This window comes from Oculina patagonica, chromosome 3, assembly GCF_052425735.1.
Source record: "Oculina patagonica isolate OP01 chromosome 3, crgOcupat, whole genome shotgun sequence".
NCBI lineage: Eukaryota > Metazoa > Cnidaria > Anthozoa > Scleractinia > Oculinidae > Oculina > Oculina patagonica.
Window position 1 is genome coordinate 7,414,615 of NC_135760.1, and position 18,674 is coordinate 7,433,288.

Consider the following 18,674-nt stretch of genomic DNA (forward strand, 5'->3'; position numbering starts at 1 on the left):
GTGATGATAGAGAAAATATTCAGTAATTTTATTTTTAATACGTCTTTTATATCGAAAATTAGAGCGAGGAAGTCGCATGATGACAGCTTTGCTTCGTCACAAGAAAAAAAATATTTCTGATATAGGTGCGTTTGATATCGCTTTCGTCATCAACAAAACTATCTACGATCATATGGCGAGTACACACACACACCCACTTCCGGCCCGACAAACCTGAAGTCGTGCATGACATTGGCATGACATGTTGTGGCGGGAAATACAGCCCGCTGGGAATCAGCCAATTACATCACGTTGAACAAATAACCACTATCAAGCACGCGGAATCTGATTGGTTCATGCGGAGTCCTCTAATTCGAGTCACGTGACATAATTGAAATCCAGAAAGCCCGACTAGCATTGAGTCGGATAGAATTTGTCTCGTTGCCTTTTCGGTAGAGATTAACAGGAATTTTGAGTCATAATCGAGAGAATTTCAACGTATAGCGATGGCTGGTGCCACAGGAGAAACTGCGGAAAGTCCGGCAGCTTCCCCGAGACAGCAAGCAAACAGAAAACCTTCGCGAAATCGGCTTTCTTGCCAAATAACCCTTCTCGATGGAACGGTTTTGACTACAGATCAGTTACAAGTAAGTTTCTTCAACGGTCAAGATTCGTCATATTTTCAAGCTGATTTGGTCAGTTTCCAAACAGTATTTAGCTTGTAGCTTTTCATTATAATTTTAACCCGTTATACACAGAAGTAATTTGGAATAACTGTAAAGAAATTTCACAATGAAATTTCAAAGCTTGCGCGTATGTTCTGTACGGTTCGCACTTGTTGGTTTAGCGGCTCTGCAATGGTTTGAAACGGTTTTTGAAGCTTGACAAAGCGTAGCATTTCCTGTCGGTTAATGCCAAGGCTTTACGTTTAATCATTTAGCTTTTTACTGGTTAAAAGTCGTGTTTCTTGAACAATCAAAATCAAGAGTGTGAAAAGGAAATGGCCGACCTTCGAAAGTCTTATTTGAATGTTTTGTAGCGCTTTCGACTGTGCAAATTAACACGTTTCTTATGGCCGCTTCTTAGAAGTTCCCTTATCTCTATGTTCTAATAAAAAGCAACCTATTGAAAGTTTAATTTACTTCTTTTGGTGCCTTTACTGTGGCTAATTCACAAAGAAAAAAAATAGCGTACACTTTTCTTTTCATTTGTGATCGAATGAAAAGTGTTCAGTGCAGTGATTCGTGTACATATAAATTCCTCATTCCATTTTCCTCTGTCATTTGCCTGCGCTAGCTCAGCTTCGCATGTGGGATTTTCATTTAGTGCTTCCTTCATCTTGTAGTTCCAAATCTGTGTCGATATAAGTTTACTATTCTGCAAACTGCAAACATTGAAAATTGTTTACTTTGGTACACGTTTTGCTCGGTTGGAGTACCAGTGTTATGTTACAAAACGCGAAGCTTAACTTACATTCTGAAATTATTTTGACGATCATTCTTTGTAAAATTCAGTTATGCGATTTCAGTTTTACTACAGGGAGGTTTTGAATGTGTTTGATTGAAGCTGTGTCTGATTTTCTAGAAAGTGAAGCAGTTAAAAGTACAGCGTACGTTAGTTTGCCTGCGTTCTAACACGAGTTCTCTTTCCTAAGAAAAATGCCAAAGGACTGGATTTGATGCACTGGGTAACTACACAGCTGAACATTTCAGAGAAAGAGTATTTTGGTCTTCTGTGGGAAGATAAGAAAGGAGAGAAGGTATGGTACAATTTGATGGTCTCTTTGTCAGAGTCAATTTGAACTTGTAATACAAGCTAAGCTTAGTGATTTGATAAAAGTGCCTCAGATGTATGTCTGTCGCGTTATTGTTATTTCTAGATGTTTAGTCTAGAGATAAATTAACCCCCTATCGGCAAATATAACATTGTGAAGCATTAGCAGCAAAGAAATGATTTTTCTGGCTTGTTTACTGTTTGCGAATGACTGGTATCATATTTTTCGTTGCGTGACATTCGTGTAAAACTATCCATCATTGTAACAACTTTCAACAGCTTTGTTGAGTTGTGCACGCAATAAAATTTCTTAATTTCTATTTTTCTTTCTTCAGTACTGGCTCGATCCACAGAAGAAAATAACAACCCAACTAAAAGGTACATAGCATCATGATCTTTCTGAAGAATTTTTTCCCACGTCAATGCCCAACGCCTAAATGTTATTGTTATGTTAATTTACTTTTTAGTACCCTAGACATTTTCCCAGGAGAATAATTAATATTGAATGTGTAAATTTGTTGTGTGGCTTTGATCGTTAGAATAATTATTAACAAATTTAATATAGCTCTCCTTCCTGAACCTTTGCTGTTTAGAATAAACCAAAAATGTGTTTGTTACAGACAATATATTTCTTTATCAAATTCATTTGGATCTATAATAATTATTCTCTTGTTTTCTAATCAAGTTTTCCACTACTAACAATAATTTATTCATGGTTGATCTCTTAAGTCCCTAACAGATTTCAGTGATCATTTTTCCTAACAGAATTTAAATAGTTATATTAAAGACAAGTGTTTTGACATTGTTTTATCCAAGTTTTTAACTGAATTTAACCATCTACGACCACAGTTTAATGGTAAATGAACAAAAAGATTTATAAGCAGCAGAAGGGTTTGTTTAATGGTGCATGCTGCTATCACAGACAAAATCTCCATGACTGTCAGCAAGAATCTTTCTACTTGTGAGGTCTTATTATTGAATTATAATTTCTTGATGGATGGCGCCAATATTACCTGTGGGTTCTGTTGTGATAAAAGAAAGTCAGGAAATACATGCATTCCCACCCTGATCAAAAGACGATTGAATTTTCAGCATCGTAGATACATTTTTATATGTGTTTGTTTACTGTTTTAATTTATTTGTATCTCAGTCGAAAACAAAGTTGATATTCAAACATTGCACTAAATATGTATTAAGCTCCATGACTAAGCGGTATTTCATTTTTCATTTGTAATGGCATTAGATTGTTTTAGTTCCTGTTAGTGGTGAAGGAGACATGTTTATGGTCAAAAGTTTTTTCTTGTCGTAAATCATGTTGTTAAGTGTTTACGTGGGAACTAAAATTAATCTACATTTTAAGGCAATTTTGAAATGTAGTGGTTTTCACTGCACTTCAACATTGCATTTAAATAAAGATTAATTTTATCCTGGGTAGTTGTCCACACACAATCGATAATCATTTGGCTTTGTAGTTAAGAGCTCTTACACCCAGGAATCACATAGTCATTGAAAAATCATGAAACCTAAAAATAAAATTAACAAAAAAGCACACCAGGTCATGGGAAAAAACCCTTGGTACTTGAAAGTACTTCAAATTTGCTCTTTTCTTGATTGATTTCATTTAGTTTCAAAATTAAAGGATCCTATTAAACAATCTTAATACATTGTGCAAATAGGTAGGTAGGGAGTGTTGCCATGTGATACTTAGATAGAATCTAAGAATTTTTTTTACTAATTGAAGAAACTGAATGGAAATGTTGTTCCAGGTAAATAACAAGATAATTATTGTCCATGGTCGTACGTTAAACCTTTTGTGTCTTTTGTCATACATCTCTGTCAGTAACTTGATCACAACTTCTAGAATATAAACAAGAATAAAAGTGTGATGACTTGAGGTCCTTTTAAATGTACATTTTCAAAGGTTGTCACTGTAAACAGTAGAGATGTAACGATACATCGAACTATCAATGCATCGCGATTGGTAGTGTTCCGACAGCGATGCATCAATGGCAAATTCAACTATCGATAAAAATCGCGATAGTCTCGTAAATTATCGATAGTTGCGATAGTTTTTAAAATGGTGTCCTGTAGTACTTTTTCCTTGATATTTGAAAAATGCCTCTCTTGTTCTCTGGCATCGTTTCTCGGCTTTCTGTTCGTTGTTTCAGAATCCGTACTGTATAACAAGCCGTAAAAGCAAACTTCATGGACGTCGCTCATCTCCAGGGCCTTATCCGTGTTCAAAATGGTGGTTCGAATATTAACTCCAGCCCCCTCAAGGAGAAAGAAATGATCACAACGTTATAAGTCACAAATTTTAATAGTATCGCAATAGTGTCACTACTATCGTAATAGTATTGCAATTATTGTAATTCAACTATCGCAGTACTATCGAGGTAGGCAAAATGGCCTCAATAGTCACCCCCAGTTAACAGTCTTTCATCAAAGTGGCTTGAAAAGTTAAATTAAAACCTAGAAAAGCCTTTAAAGGTTTTTAAATCCAAAACAAGTGTGAACCTTAGGTAAAATGTGTTATTTTTACCAATTCTTTGTTGTTGTGGTTATCAGGTCTTGAAAATTTGTATATCCTTTAATACATACAATGTGATGTTATTAATGAATAATAATAAATCATTGTTCAGTAATTCATGCATGTTCTTGCATAAAGAAGTAATGCTTTCTAGAAGGAAAGAGAAAAAAAACCTGACTAAGCCTGGAATTCAAAGAATAGTAAATAGAAATTTCTAGTTATGTGGATGTCATTGTTTCGTTATTCTTTATCTTTCTAATTATTGGAGGGAAATTTGGTGCTCTCAAACTAAGTGTTACATTTGAAGAAATTGTTTAGGAAATGTATTTTTTCCATGTATCAAAAGAGGATAGTTTGTGTTTTATAAACAAATTAAATCCTTTGGTACATACTAGTATATTCATTGTGTTTCCGAGACGGCTATGCTTGGTTGCTTTTAATGTAATTGGATATTATAATTTTGTGCCTGATCTTATCACACTTTCATCTTAAAGAAAGCTTATTAATGCAAGCTATGCTTGTAAAGGCCCAGCAAAACAAGGAAACATAATTCCAGAAACATGCTGGAAGCATGTTTCCATAGTTGATTCCTCGTTTTGCCATGCTTCCATGCTGCGCGGAAACACAGAATGCTTCTGCTACCCTAGCAGAAGCAAATTTTGCTGCTTGGAGACAAAAATTGACAATCGAAGCAATGCTTCCTGCTTTCTTCCTGCTCACGCTACAGTTGTTTCTGGAAAGATATTTCCTCATTTTGCCAGGCCTTAAATTTGTAAACTCAGTCCTTTAAATAAAGTTTATTACATAACCATACCAAGGTAAATGTAAATTTAATGCCAACATTTTTCTTTCTGATTTATATCTTTGTTTTTAAGGTTGCCAGCCTAACTTTGCATTTGCCGTGAAGTTTTATGAGCCAGTGCCATCACAAATTAAAACTGACTTCACTAGGTAAGTCAACAATGCATTGGTAATTAGGTATAATACTATATACTTGTAAAGTAGTAAAAAAAATATTTGAAAAATAAACAAAATATCTTTGGAAAATTCTGGATCTACCCATGCAATTAAAATGCACCTGGCAATGCACTGCCCCGGATAATCTGCAAGCCAGCGAGCCATGCGAGCCATTTCGGGTAGCCTAAATAGCACATTGGTTAGCCTAAATAGCATTCTGGTTAGCCTACAGTTAGCTTAGGTAGCTTGCTACATACATATAAATGTAGAAATGTCTGTTTACTGAATCTGATAGAACTTATCAAATATAATTTTTCTCTTTTATTAATAAAAATAAACATTTTTCATCAGTCCTTTCTAAATTTCCAGAAGTATTTTGTTTTGTGTTCTTTGTGGTGATTGCTTGTTGTGCTAAACTTGACTCCCTGTTCATGTCTCATTTATTCCTGTAGTTAGTCCCCAGTCTTACGCGGTGGTCGAGCGAAACAGAAAACAGTACAGATTTTAGTACAGAACCCATCAACAGCCCATGACATATAGCATTGAATATACCATCACTTAAAAATTTTTATACTTTGCATATCTACTATTCTTCATAAGGTATATGATGTGTATGCAGTTAAGAGATGACATAAACTCTGGAAGGTAAGTTTTTGATCTTTAATGTGAGGTGAACCTGGTTTTGTACTGTACATGACGTTAATTAATGTTTGTCAGTTGACCAGTTTGAGAAAACTAATGCCATCTTGTCACAGAAGAATCACAGTGACTAAATAAATTTATATTGTAATGTAATGTAGTTTACTTGAAGGAAAATGATATTTTTGCAACTTCTGGATTTAAAAACCTGAATTCTAGAAATGTTTCGGCAATCCTTGATTTATGGAATAAAGGCATTCTGAAAGTGCAAACTAAATGGTGATAGATGTTTGTTCATTTTCTTGTTTGACATAGTTAGTCATGGATCTGAAATTCCTATCATTTATGGAGAACATTTCAATCTGTAAAATTGAGTTTTCTGTGATCTGTTGCATTGTTTAGCTTCTCATTAAATGAAACTCAAAATAGTTAATCATGTCTTATGAGGTCAGGCCTTGTGCACTTGGCTTGGTGGCTGACTAACATTTAAACATAAATTTTGTATATTTTTAGATTACCATGTTCCTTCAGCAACCAAGCTGTACTAGGATCTTACGTTGTACAGGGTAAGTCAGAAAGAGAGTTCCAAATCAAGTAAAGTGCAGCCAGGCACGAAACGTGTTTTGCTTTTCAGACATGAATTTTTCATCCTCAACAAATGTTGGCGGCTTGTGCGGGCAACTAGTGAGTGAAACAGTTTGCAAAAGGCCGAAGTCCGCTAGTGTCTCTGCAGTAATGTTTTCTAGTTTGCGGCAACCCTTAGAGCTTGATTTTAAGTAAAACAGAGGGAATTTTTTCCAAGCCAAGGCTTGAGAGAGCTTTGTCTCTGGTAACAATATTGTGTCCACATGGTTATACTTGATAATAAAATAATACTAAATTTATTGACTCCTAACATAGGTGACGTGGGTGATTATGAAGCTCGTGAGCATGGAACTGATTATTTGGATGGAATGGTCTTTGCTCCCAACCAGGTAAATAAGCTCAAGTTCTTTTTCATTATAACTTAATACACTTTGTGAATGTCTTAGGCTGCAAGGATTGGTGGACATTGATTTTATTTAAGTTGCAATCTATCCAATCTGTAGACTAACTGTCCACCTTCTTAACAGAAAAGTACAGTGAAAATTATTGAATGATTAATTTGTCTCTAATTTGTCCTGTATAGACACAAGAACTGTTGGACAAAATCAGGGAACTACACAAACAAAACAGGTAGGACAGAATCTGTCTGTAAACAAACAAGAAGACATTTAAAGTTGCAGAAACTTGTTTCTCAAAATTGTTTGGTCAAGTGCAATGCAGAAGAAATTTGCTTTGGAAACAAACAAAAAAATAAATATACTTCTAACGAAATTCAGAACTTTTCTCACTCGGAAACATAACAATTGCTTCCCCAACAATCTTGGGTGTAAATGTTTCTGTACAAATGTCTGTGAATTATCTTGACAACAGGATTTACTCATAATTGTATAATTCTCAAGACCATTTTATTCCTTTTCACCAAATTCTCAGAATTAATGGAAAGGAATTGACAATCAGCAAAGAAAAATTAATTTAATTTTATTTATTTATTTAGGTTAACTCTCAGGTTGGTTATTTTTTCTAGGGGTCTAAGTCCAGAAGAGGCTGATCTACAGTACTTAAAGATTGCGGCGTCCAAACTTGTCATGTTTGGTGTTGATGCCCATCCTGCCAGGGTACGATACAGTTCCTGCATGTTGTAGTATTATTTTTGTGTAATGAATAAGTTTAATCACCCTAACATAAGGTACAGTTGTAAGAATAATTATACAGAGCATTTTGGCTGCTACTACCATGGCTCATAAAGTTGCTGTCCAGCTTTCATCAATGGACTTACAAATGTAATCATAGAAAGTCAACTAAGACAAGCATACAACAACTGCCCATGGCAAGCAAAATTATTATGAGAGCTACATGTACTTGTCCAAAGGGCACACCCAGCATTACTTATACTTACAAAATAGGTAAGCTGATGTCAAGAATTTGTGGGTTTGATATTGTTTATTTTTTTATTTTGTAATAATCAATATTTAGGAAGAAGATGGTACTGAAATACTTCTTGGTGTGTCGCATGATGGTGTGGCCAGCTACAAAGACAGGCTTGTGGTGAATAGAATCCCATGGTAAGTACATAAAATCTGGTATCTTTTGAGTGAACTGATCGACCTACTAATGTTATTACATCCACTTGTAGCAAAAAGAAAGAATTTGCCTTAGTCTTAATTCTTTGAAATTTTTATTAGGGCCAAGATTGAGTATATCAAGTACAGAAAGAGGCACTTCATTATCAAAAGCCACCCAGGAGAGGTATACATAAATAATTAACATGTTTTACGAAGCCCTGTTCTAAAAGCTAAATAGATTATACATATACTGGTTATAGGGCCATCTACCACTGCTTTCTGTTATTTTTTAGTCTAATGAAACCCAAGATGTCCTTAATGCAAAGAACTGAACATGACTACAAATTTAATCCCCTTTCAGCCCAGTCAAAATGTGCTGACAGCTAAATAACTGCCGCCTACTTTGCACTTAATTATCTTCATTAACAACAAAATTTATATGAGGTTTTGTCTAGTTGTAACCAAAAATTACTGTTTCTTGTAAATTGAGCCATACAGGAATGGCTGGGTGTTGCATGCTGGGTGGCAAGGTTACTGATGAACACTTTGAAAATTATGTGAGTGCTCTTGCTCTTACTAACAAGATGGTATCCAAACAGGCTTGAGGCCTCTGCTGCCTACTACTCCTGCCATCTTGCCTTGTGTGCAAAAACATTTTGACCTGCTGGCTGGGCACCTTCTGATGTTCACAACTTGACCTTTCAAACTACTCAAGACTATTTGCTAGGGAGGCGTGTTTGAATTGATGTTACACTGATAAACACAAATTACCCTGTCATGAAAATATTTATTTATTGTCATATAAATAGCAGTTCTAATTCCTATCCTTCTTCTTGTAACTGACTAGCTGGACACATTGACAACAACATATATTTACAAGATGCTAACTGAGAAGGCAGCGAAACGCTTGTATAAATCCTGTGTTGAACATCATACTTTCTTCAGGTAAAGTAGATTTACATGTGTATGCTGTGTTTTTGTTTACCATAGATGTCCTAGTTGTGGGCTATGCATTTGTTCTGACATGACAACAATGACCAAGATTCAGTTTAACATTATTAAAAATAATTAAATGCTAAAATTTCCAAGCCCCACATAAATGTTGCTTAATAGCTTTTGTTTGAATGGTTACACCCTTAGCTCATCTGCAGACTCTAAAGTTAGAGAAATTTAATTTGTGCAGCATATTAAACAGTACCACATGAAGGTACATGTATCTGTTGAATGGTCATAATCAGAGGCATAAGCCCAGGGGGGTACTTGCAGTATACATGACGGGGGGGGGGTCCGACAGAGCTTCATATTGCGAACCCAAAAAAATACACGAGCCTGAAATTTTACACCCAAAAAAATACCTGGCATCAAAATTCTCTACCCCAAAAAGTACAAGACATAGCACCTCGATACTGATTTATTCAATGACACAGACTTTAAGACCTAAAAAAAATACATGACAGATCTCTTGACCCAAAAAAATACCGAGGGTGTAAATTTTCAACCCAAAAAAAATATGTCGAACCTCCCCGTCATGTATACTGCAAGTACCCCCCTGGGGGCATAAGCTCAATGGAATCAGAGTTGAAAAAATCAGTATGTTTCCATTTTCTCCGGAATCTGATCAGGTTGTCTGTTTGTGCTTATATCTCTGCCATCTATGATCCAGAAGCAGAACAACAAACCAATCACAGTGCTAGTTGACGTCACTTTCACTTCCTTTCTGCTTGCGACTCTGGCAATCTAGATTTCACTAGTCCAGGGCTGCAAATAATTTGTTTCACTTGAAAGGGCATATGTCCTTCTAAGACACCACCTTGGTCAGACAAAAAAAAATTTTGGTCGGACATCACTTAAAACAAAAGGTTGAATTTTATTCATTGTTGCCCTAAAATGATTCATGATCAACAAATTTTTCTGGACATCATGTCCGACCACACTTGGGATTTCATCGGTCATGAGCAAATTTTGGTTGGCCAATGTCTGATGACCGACTGTTATTTGCAGCCCTGCTAGTCAGATCATAAGTGACAGAGGTTTCACTATACCTTAACACTCTGTACTTCTGATTATGTCTTTGTCTCTATCGCTAGTGGAAACCAGCCTCAAATCAAGATTGTTCAAGGCATGACTGTGCTAACCTTCGTTCTTGCAGGTTAACTTTTGCTGATCCCCCACCAAGTCGCAGTACTTCACTTCTAAAGATGGGCTCAAAGTTCCGTTACAGTGACCGCACCCTTTACCAATTACACAAGGACGGTCACCCAGTCAAGGATCAGCCCAAGTTTCAGCGTGTTTCAAGCCTGAACTGGTCACGCCGTTACCAAATGCCTTCTCTGTCTGAAACTAGGATTTATGTTGATGAAAAGGATGACGATGCCAAAAAGAGGCCTCTCTCTGAAGGAGATTTGCCGTCAAAGATGCCTTGGTACCTGAGGAAAGGAGGACAGGTAAATAAAATAAATAAATAAATAAATGGGAATTTACAGTCTGTGGCATTTCCTCAAAGTGGCTCTTCATCCACTGTTCCCTGGAATTCAGAAGTGCTGGTTTCTGTGGAGGGAGGAAAACCAGAGAATCTGGAGAGAAACCCTCAGAGCAAGGACCAGAACCAACAACAAACTCAATCCACATACATGTACGATGCCAGGTCTGGGATTCAAACCCCAGCCACATTGGTGGGAAGCGAGCACTTTCACCACTGTGCCTCCTCTGTGCTATCATCATCGTCATCATCATCATCATTCCTTTGTTTACCCTCGGATTTGAAGAGTAGCGTATACAGCTAATATCTCTGAGCATTTCACAGTAAGCACAGTACAACGGGCAAAGACCAGACCACAACACCAGGAACTCCAGCTCCCTACTCTTTACGATCAGTATGCTGACCATAACACTGAAGATGCAGGAGACGGGGCCTACGGTTTATCATCCTTTTCCGAGAAGACTAGAACATCTAACCATTTGCAGATGTTATTGCAAAGGCAACATAAATCTCCTCAGTTATTTTAAGACCCTGAGTGTTGGTCCGGTCTGAGACTTGAACCCGAGACCTCCTGCACTGTAGTCCGTCGCTCTACCATCTACCATGCCATCCCTGCTCCCCTGACAGGAAGATCGTCTGCCTTAGCCTCAAGATCCTCTGCCTTAGAGAAATGGTTCTTCCCATTTCATGATGATCAGAAAAAATATCACACTGGATGTTTAAGATGAGTTAACTGCAACGTAAATTGCTATTGTTTTGTTTTGCAGGCACCACTGATGGAAGAGGAATCAACAGCCACCATGACACCTGAAGAACGAGAGCAATATCAAAGAGAGATGGCAGAGAAATTGAGAAAACAAAGGGGAGAGGGAGATCAAGATGTAGTCAGAGCGACTGGCGTAGAAGGGCGTACTTATGCATATGGGACAGCAGAGAGGCCTGATCCACAAGCTACTGTGTTTGCTGTCGAGGAGGAAGCAAGGAGGCGTGAGAAAGAGAGGAGAGAGGAGGCAGAACGAGAGAGGGAGCGGCTTGAGAGAGAGCGACTTGAAGCAGGAAGGGAAGCAGAAAGGGAGAGGCAACTTCAAGAATGGATTGAAAGCGAAAAGAGAAGGTAAAAAAGATTTTTGATCAGTGTTACTGAAGTTACTTTTTCTTAATAAGCTTCTCTATCTCGAATTGCAAAAGCCAATTTTGCCATGCACTGATTTAATAAAATTGAATTCGAGTTTACAAACACTAACTTAGTAATGGACATGTTATTATTTACAGACAGTACAGTAGTTCTTGTCCCACACATAGTTCATACATTTTCTTTTTTAGTAATCCACTTAGTTTAAACACATTCTGCAGCCCCACTGTGTCCAACCTTTGTGTAACAGTAGCATGCTACTTGTTACCCAGCTTCTTGATGCAGAGCTGTGCTCTAGCTGAGCCTGGCTGCCACAGGCGACTTACTTTTGTCTTTGGGCGACTTGTATAACTTTGCTTTCATGAAAGCTTTGAGCTGGGCACCTAAGATTTCTTACATAAGAGCCCTCAGGCACCCTGCAATTATTCTAAGAGCACAGCTTTGAGATGCCAACTGGGAAACTTGAAAAATATTTGCTTTTCTGTTTTCAGAGTTGAAGAAGAAGAGCCAGAGCCAGTAAGGGCAGGCTACGCATACACTGCTCCTGGTGGAACTGCTGAGAGGTGAGAGATGCAACTATTTTATTGTTACAGTCCCATAGATTTCTTCTTAAGAACCCTTTTAACATAGCAGCTGAACTATATAGGCTTTTTCTAGGTGGCTAAATGAATGGGTTTTAACTTAAAGGGACTGACTCATAGCCGAGTTAAGTTTATTTTATTAAGTTGTGCCAAATACTCACTATGTTACTTCTATAGATTGAAATGACAAAAACATAGCTTTATTACAAACAAATATGTCTCCTGGGCATTTTAATTTAAAGTTACAAGTAAATTAAATGACAGTCACTAACTTTGAAAACTGTTCAGTCCAACAACAGTCCAAAAACCCATACCACAATCCATTTCAAACTTCTTCACTTTTGGCCATCCGTAGCTCCTTTTGTATTTGCTGTGTTATTGAAATGTTCCTTCACTGTTTTAAGCGGTTATTTTTTATAATTTACCGAATTTTATGGCCATTTCCCATGCCTCAATTTTGCTAAAATCTGTGACACAGTCCCTTTAAATTGTCCACCATGTCATTAGTATTTTAATCACCAAATGAATGCTGTTTATTTTAGAGCAACATTTACCATGGAAAAGACCAAAAAGGAAGAGCCTGAGTTTGTTAGCATGGGCGTGGCCACACCGACAACTGGTTTTGATACCATTAAGAGGGCTCAGATGAAGGTTGCTGATACTGACACGTACAAGGGACATGTAAAGAAGATGCCAGAAGACGAGATGGTAAGATGCTCTTCATAAATTTGTAGAGATGTATTTGCCTTATGGGTAGTGTCAGATACTAAACATTACAAGCCAGACACCTTTCTAAATTCAGACACCCCTGAGAGACAGAGCTCTAAGGAAGGGCATTGACATTGAAATTTAATTAAGACTGTCTGTTTTTTCCACAGGGTCCTGACTTTTCTAGGACAAACACGTGGGGAGGTGGAAAAAAGGATAACGTATCCTCATACACACGCACATACACTACTAGTTCAACCTTACCCAGCCGTGGTGGACGAAAGGGTTTTGAAAGCAACATCACGTCTGAAGAGGACAGGAGACGTAGTGCTGATGATCTGCTAGATGCCAATGAGCAAGATAGAAGTAAAGGCAAAGTACCCCTTGTGACAAAAGATGAGCTTGTCAGGATTTACTCACCCGGATCTGCAGGCAGCGACTCTCTAAGAGCTGACCCTGCCCAGCATGAGATCAAGAGATCGCTTAAAGACGACCTCAACCTACAGCATGAGCAAGGCGAGGGCGGCTTTGTTAGGGAGAACATCAGGAGAAATGAAGGCATCATTGGACGGCAATCAGTGCGAAGCGACCTACAGAGTGCTCCACCCGAGATCACTACCAAGACCATGATAATCAACAGCGAAAGAGAACCGACTGTGTATCGGCAAAACAGGGCTCCTGAGGTAGAGACCCACGTTTTGTCGTATGGGGATGGAGAGCCAGGATATAAACAAGGTACCCCCTATCGCTATAATGACTCTACACCGGATAGGTCACCCGAGCCATATTCACCGCATGCAAGACATTACAATGTACCCAGCGTCACCACAAAGAGAGTTGTGTATGACCAAAATGGACCTCCCATTAGCCCACCTCCGAGTGGTTAGTAAAAGATTTGCTTTGTGTACACTGTTTACACTTTTACGTTTTCGACAGGAGGGGACCCTTAAAAGCAATCTTGGGTGGTGGTGGTCTCTTTGTTCCCCCCCCCCCTCCCCCTCCCTTCCTTGTGTTCCACCTTAATAGACGGTGTCTGCAGATCCTGACAGCTTTGTGTAGGTTTCTGTCTTATAGACCAGTAAATAACTCTTTGATCCTTAGGTTCATCTGTCTTGTGTGCCCCTACCCCTGTACTCCTAAACTAGCTGGGTCCTGCTCAAGTATGCTTTAGACTTTTTTAGTGACAATTAAAAGTACGGCGATTGAAAACGGCCTTCAAGTTAGCACACAATTGCTCCATCTTTCCTGAAGGGAAACCTTCCTTTGTACCCTGGATCTCACTTTCATGTCTATTGTGGCTCTCACCTTTTGCCTATTTCATGTATTTCATGGCTCTCACTTTCATACAATTTGTGATAGATGCGCTGTGCAGGGCTGCAAATAATTTTTTTCACTTGACGGGACATATGTCCTACTAAGACACCATCTTGGTCAGGCAAAACAAAATTCTGGTCGGACAGATTTTTATTCATCGTTGCCGTAAAATGATTTGCGATCAAAAAATTGTCCGGACATCATATCCGACCACACTTGGGGTTTAGTCGGACATGAGCAAATTTTGGTCGACCAATGTCCGATGACTGACTGTTATTTGCAGCCCTGGCTGTGTAAGTTCTATCATCATCATCATTACTACTTTATGAATTATGATTGTTTGTAAGAAGAGTTGTTGCATACTTGCTTGATTTGTTGCTAACCTGCGGTGCTTTGGGCCACAGGAACCCAGGATGGCGGCACAGTCATTACCCGTACTATCATGATGGGTGGTGCGGAGCCCACCAGAACCGAGACCATTCGTCAGACCACCATGCCGACCGAGATCATTCAGAAGACCATCACTATTGAGGGTGATGGGAACCAGCTGACTGCCGAGGAATTAAAAGACATCATAGCTAAACATGCAGGAGAGATTGGCAGCAGTGAAGTCGTGACTACTGTAAGTGAAGGCTCTGCTATAGTACTGCTTTTTTGGTGTATTCGTTTACAGGTCTTTCCTTTAAAAGTTGATTGGACTGATACCCTCTTTTCACAAATTATTTGAATGCAATATTGGGAAAACAGTTTGCTACTCCGAGAGGAAAATGATAAGTCAAGTCTTTGACTGTCAAACTCCTGAGTGAATGGTTTGTCTCTTTGCCAGAATTCTTTATATTTCGATTTTCAATAACATACGAACCCGGAAGTTGAAAGCCCAACTATTGATTGTGTTTTTCGCTTCCGTCAATCATAATTATGTCCAACGAACCTTGAGTTAAGACAGAAACAAAGAAAATGGACCATAATCTACCCCCGGTTGAAGTGAACTTCTGTTTCCGGGAGGTCCGCTAAGATGATTGACAGCAGCAAAAAGCGTAACCGTTGAATTTCAGTGTCCACTTTTTCCCAACGTTTCTTTAGAGATCTTGAGTTTTTATGCATCACTTTATGACGTTAAACGGTTTTTTTTTCGTCTCATAGACTTACACAACCAAGGTACAAGAAGTGAAACAAACTAAAACAATAACCGAGACAATGAGGGTCGTGGACGATGACGGGAACATTATCAAAACTGGTGACCCAGAAACTGATGCGGTAAGTGAAACAGCTGACAAAACTTTGATAAAGTTTACCAAAGAAACTCTTTTTTTGGCAAAATGTTGTCTCCCAGATTTGACTGAGCCCACGTGGATTTTTGCCAGAGGCATTGCCAAGCAACATGACGTAGTGTCATGGCGTCATGCTGACGTGGTAACTGTTGTAGTATGCGCTATTTGATTGGATGATAGAATCGCGCAAACCTTTCGAGTGCTATACACGCCGGTTGGAAAACCAACAGGACACGTCCATGATTTTAGTGTGCTCATAGTACTTAGTGTCATTATCTTGTTTAGGCAATTATGGAGGCTATTCAACGAGCAAAGGAAGAAAATCCTGATGCAAAAATCACCGAGGTTGTTATAACCAGGACAGATGAAGAAAGCTCAGCGTAAATGTAGATGGTAAGCAAACTTGGTCTACTTGTTTTCAATGCTTTTCCCTTCACTTTTGGTTTCTGGTCTTTCCTTTCCTGACCTTTGTGACTGGTTTGCACAGCACGCTGTAAAAAATGTTTGTTCAGCCAATCAGATGTAAAACAAACACCAATTATAATTGGTCATGTGATTTTCCCGCGCTTTCCACTTACGCTTTCCCGCGCTTACCACCCGTTGTTTGTTTTCCCGCGCTTCCTACACGTTAAGCCTTTTCCCGCGTTTGCCTGCCGTTCACATTTTCCCGCGCTTGCAACTCGCTATATGCTTTTCCTCGGCGTTCTGATTGGCTCTCTACGTCGTTTTCGTCTGTAGGTTTTCGTCACCTCGTGGTGATCAGTTCTTTTATTCTCTTAACTTACATACCTGGTGTTATGAGGATTTTTTAAGAGAAATTACCTCTTTATCACAAATGTTGTGCTTCTCTATCGACAGAAGCTAAGATAGACGGACCGTTCTGAACTGCAGTTGGCCAAGCCGACAAGGGTTAAAAGAAAGTGGCGTCCCTAAATGTTCACATAGCTAAAGCACTCTGCAAAGGATATATTATTAAGGTTGCGGATATAGAAAATTTTGGTGTTGGAGTGTTGGAGAGCACAGGCAAGCAAGTAGATAGTTAGATGTTTTTATTTTAATCACCATTTTCATAGCAAGTTTAAATATTAAACCGTTAAGGCGCTCTCTTTTTCGAGCAAGCAAGCTTAGTGGGTTAGAATAGAATAGCACCCGTAGAGAATTCTATTGTAAATGCATAATGTAGGATAGTTTTAAGTCCGTAAATACGTACGTTATAACTTAGTTTGTAAATTATAAACAAGGTGAAAATCAAGTCCATAAACCCGTACCCAAAACTTGCAATAATAGCATCAAACATTGCAGGTCAGCGGATTCGAACGCGGACGTAGACTACCTCATGTAGTTGAACAGCAAAATACTATAACATTTTCAACTTTATTTTCAAGCTAAACATCAACAGGAAGGAAAGGTAGAGTAAGCTCTCGTTCGCGCGATAAAACCGCTGGCTTGCAATTTCTTACAAATTTCACTTTTTCGTGGCTGCCGTTGTGACTTTTAAACGGATTTCAGTAGAGTTAGGGAATCTAAGCTCGTTACCATAGCAACGTTTTAGCCAGTCAAGAGCAACTATTGTTAACGTCAAAGAACGAGACTCTGAATTGTTGTTAAGCAATTTCTTGATGTTTTGACCAGGTGCCAGTTGTTCAAAAGCAGATTAACGCTAAACCAATATCATAAGTCAACCAGGGGCTAACTCTCCGCTAATAACTGCGTTTTTTTTCGATGCTGCTTTTTTTTATGAAGTGACAGTTTTCGACTAGCTACAGTCCAAAATGAGCCATGAAACTCGTTACATTGATGAAATCATCTTTAGGGAAATGGTCAAAACTATTGTACTCAGACAGAACCCACCACTCTGCAAAAAGACAGGTGGTCTCTTCATTCCCCCTTTTCCCCCCTTTAAAGTTTTTTTTTTTTTTCCCCCCCTTTGGAGGTAAAAAAAAAAAATTTTTTTTTTATTTTTTTTTTTTTTTTTTTTGTTTTTTTTTCCCCCCCCCCCCCCCCTTTTTTTTTTTTCTCCCCTCCTTATAACTCTAAAACTGACTTCAAAGCTCACTCGACCCGGTATCGTGCCCAGAGCCTGCGTTCCTCCTGACCAGCAGTCGAAAACGCGAAGCTCCTAAATTAGCTTAATCGTACTTTGAACAACTGGATCCAGAAAATTAGTTCAAATCAGCTTAGGTATATTTCTACTAGTTTGTATGTGATAATTTCAAAGTTTAGTAAAGTAAAGTAAATGGCGGGTTTAAATTTTCTAAAACAACGCAGTCATATGATGTATTCAGATCGTGTCACGTCTCTTTTCTTAGGATACTTCCCAGTTTTTGCCAAGATTAGGTAATTTTTCTTGTACTTGTTGTTTTTGTTTTAGCTTACCAACATATTTGTTGGGTTTTTATCAGAATATTGTTTTGAATCTTTCTTTACTTTTAAGTTTGCATCATTTACCTATATCAAAACTACAAAACATTCGTAAATAATCGTGGAGTTAAAATAAGGTAATTTATAGAGAAAGCGATTATATTATGTAATAGTTCTTTTCTTAACTTAGGACCAATATTTTGTTATGTTGAAAGGCAGTACATTTGATTTAAGGAGCCGTTTGGGGTCAAAGCTAAGTCCAGTTCAACCTAAACCTCGAATTTAACTCGTAAAGATTGTAGGACAACCTGGGAAAAATAGTAAATCGCTCCTACTTGCTGAGTAAGCAATGCGAGTCGTATTTTCCCAAGAAGAACAAGTTTAGTTTCTAGAGAATTCTCTTGTAATCGATCTAGACTCAGAACTCGTAAATAAAAATAACGGCTATGAAGAACGGCGAACTTTTAATTCAACATATCAAGCAAACCATCGCGACTTGACAAAGAAACCACTTGATGTCGCCTCCATTGTTATCGCTTCCTAAACACGGAATTTTTCTTTTTTTTTTCCCGTTTACAGTTCGCATTTTCATATTAGATTAATTAAGCTTATTTATATAGTAGTAGCTAAGCCGTGACAACGATTTTATTAAAGCGGAGAAGTTGTATACATCATAAATAATCGTTACTCGTGCTGTCAGTGTTGGTGTTTAATAAACTTTATTAAATTGTTTTCATGTGTCGTGCTCCTTTGACAAAAAAGAAATTGTGGTATTTATTGTTTGTTACCTTTGGTGGTGCGTG

The 18,674-nt window shown here is 38.1% G+C and overlaps 1 protein-coding gene across 2 annotated transcripts; it reads left to right on the forward strand.

Moving 5' to 3' along the window:
* The first annotated feature begins 371 nt into the window (after nucleotides 1–371).
* LOC144646306 (uncharacterized) lies at nucleotides 372–16,750 on the forward strand. 2 transcript variants are annotated; one of them, XM_078505851.1, is made up of 21 exons: nucleotides 372–626; nucleotides 1,634–1,738; nucleotides 2,088–2,130; nucleotides 5,158–5,233; nucleotides 5,840–5,884; nucleotides 6,392–6,444; nucleotides 6,779–6,852; nucleotides 7,047–7,093; nucleotides 7,488–7,578; nucleotides 7,937–8,025; nucleotides 8,146–8,209; nucleotides 8,873–8,970; nucleotides 10,175–10,469; nucleotides 11,272–11,618; nucleotides 12,128–12,199; nucleotides 12,760–12,925; nucleotides 13,096–13,807; nucleotides 14,644–14,861; nucleotides 15,383–15,496; nucleotides 15,796–15,903; nucleotides 16,369–16,750. In XM_078505851.1, exons 1-20 carry the CDS (start codon nucleotides 486–488, stop codon nucleotides 15,892–15,894), a joined length of 2,949 nt encoding a protein of 982 aa, XP_078361977.1. In that variant the 5' UTR covers nucleotides 372–485; the 3' UTR covers nucleotides 15,895–15,903; nucleotides 16,369–16,750. The 2 variants fall into 2 exon arrangements, with proteins under 2 accessions (XP_078361977.1, XP_078361978.1); XM_078505852.1 differs by having other exon boundaries at nucleotides 374–626; nucleotides 13,096–13,660.
* The last annotated feature ends 1,924 nt before the right edge of the window (nucleotides 16,751–18,674 follow it).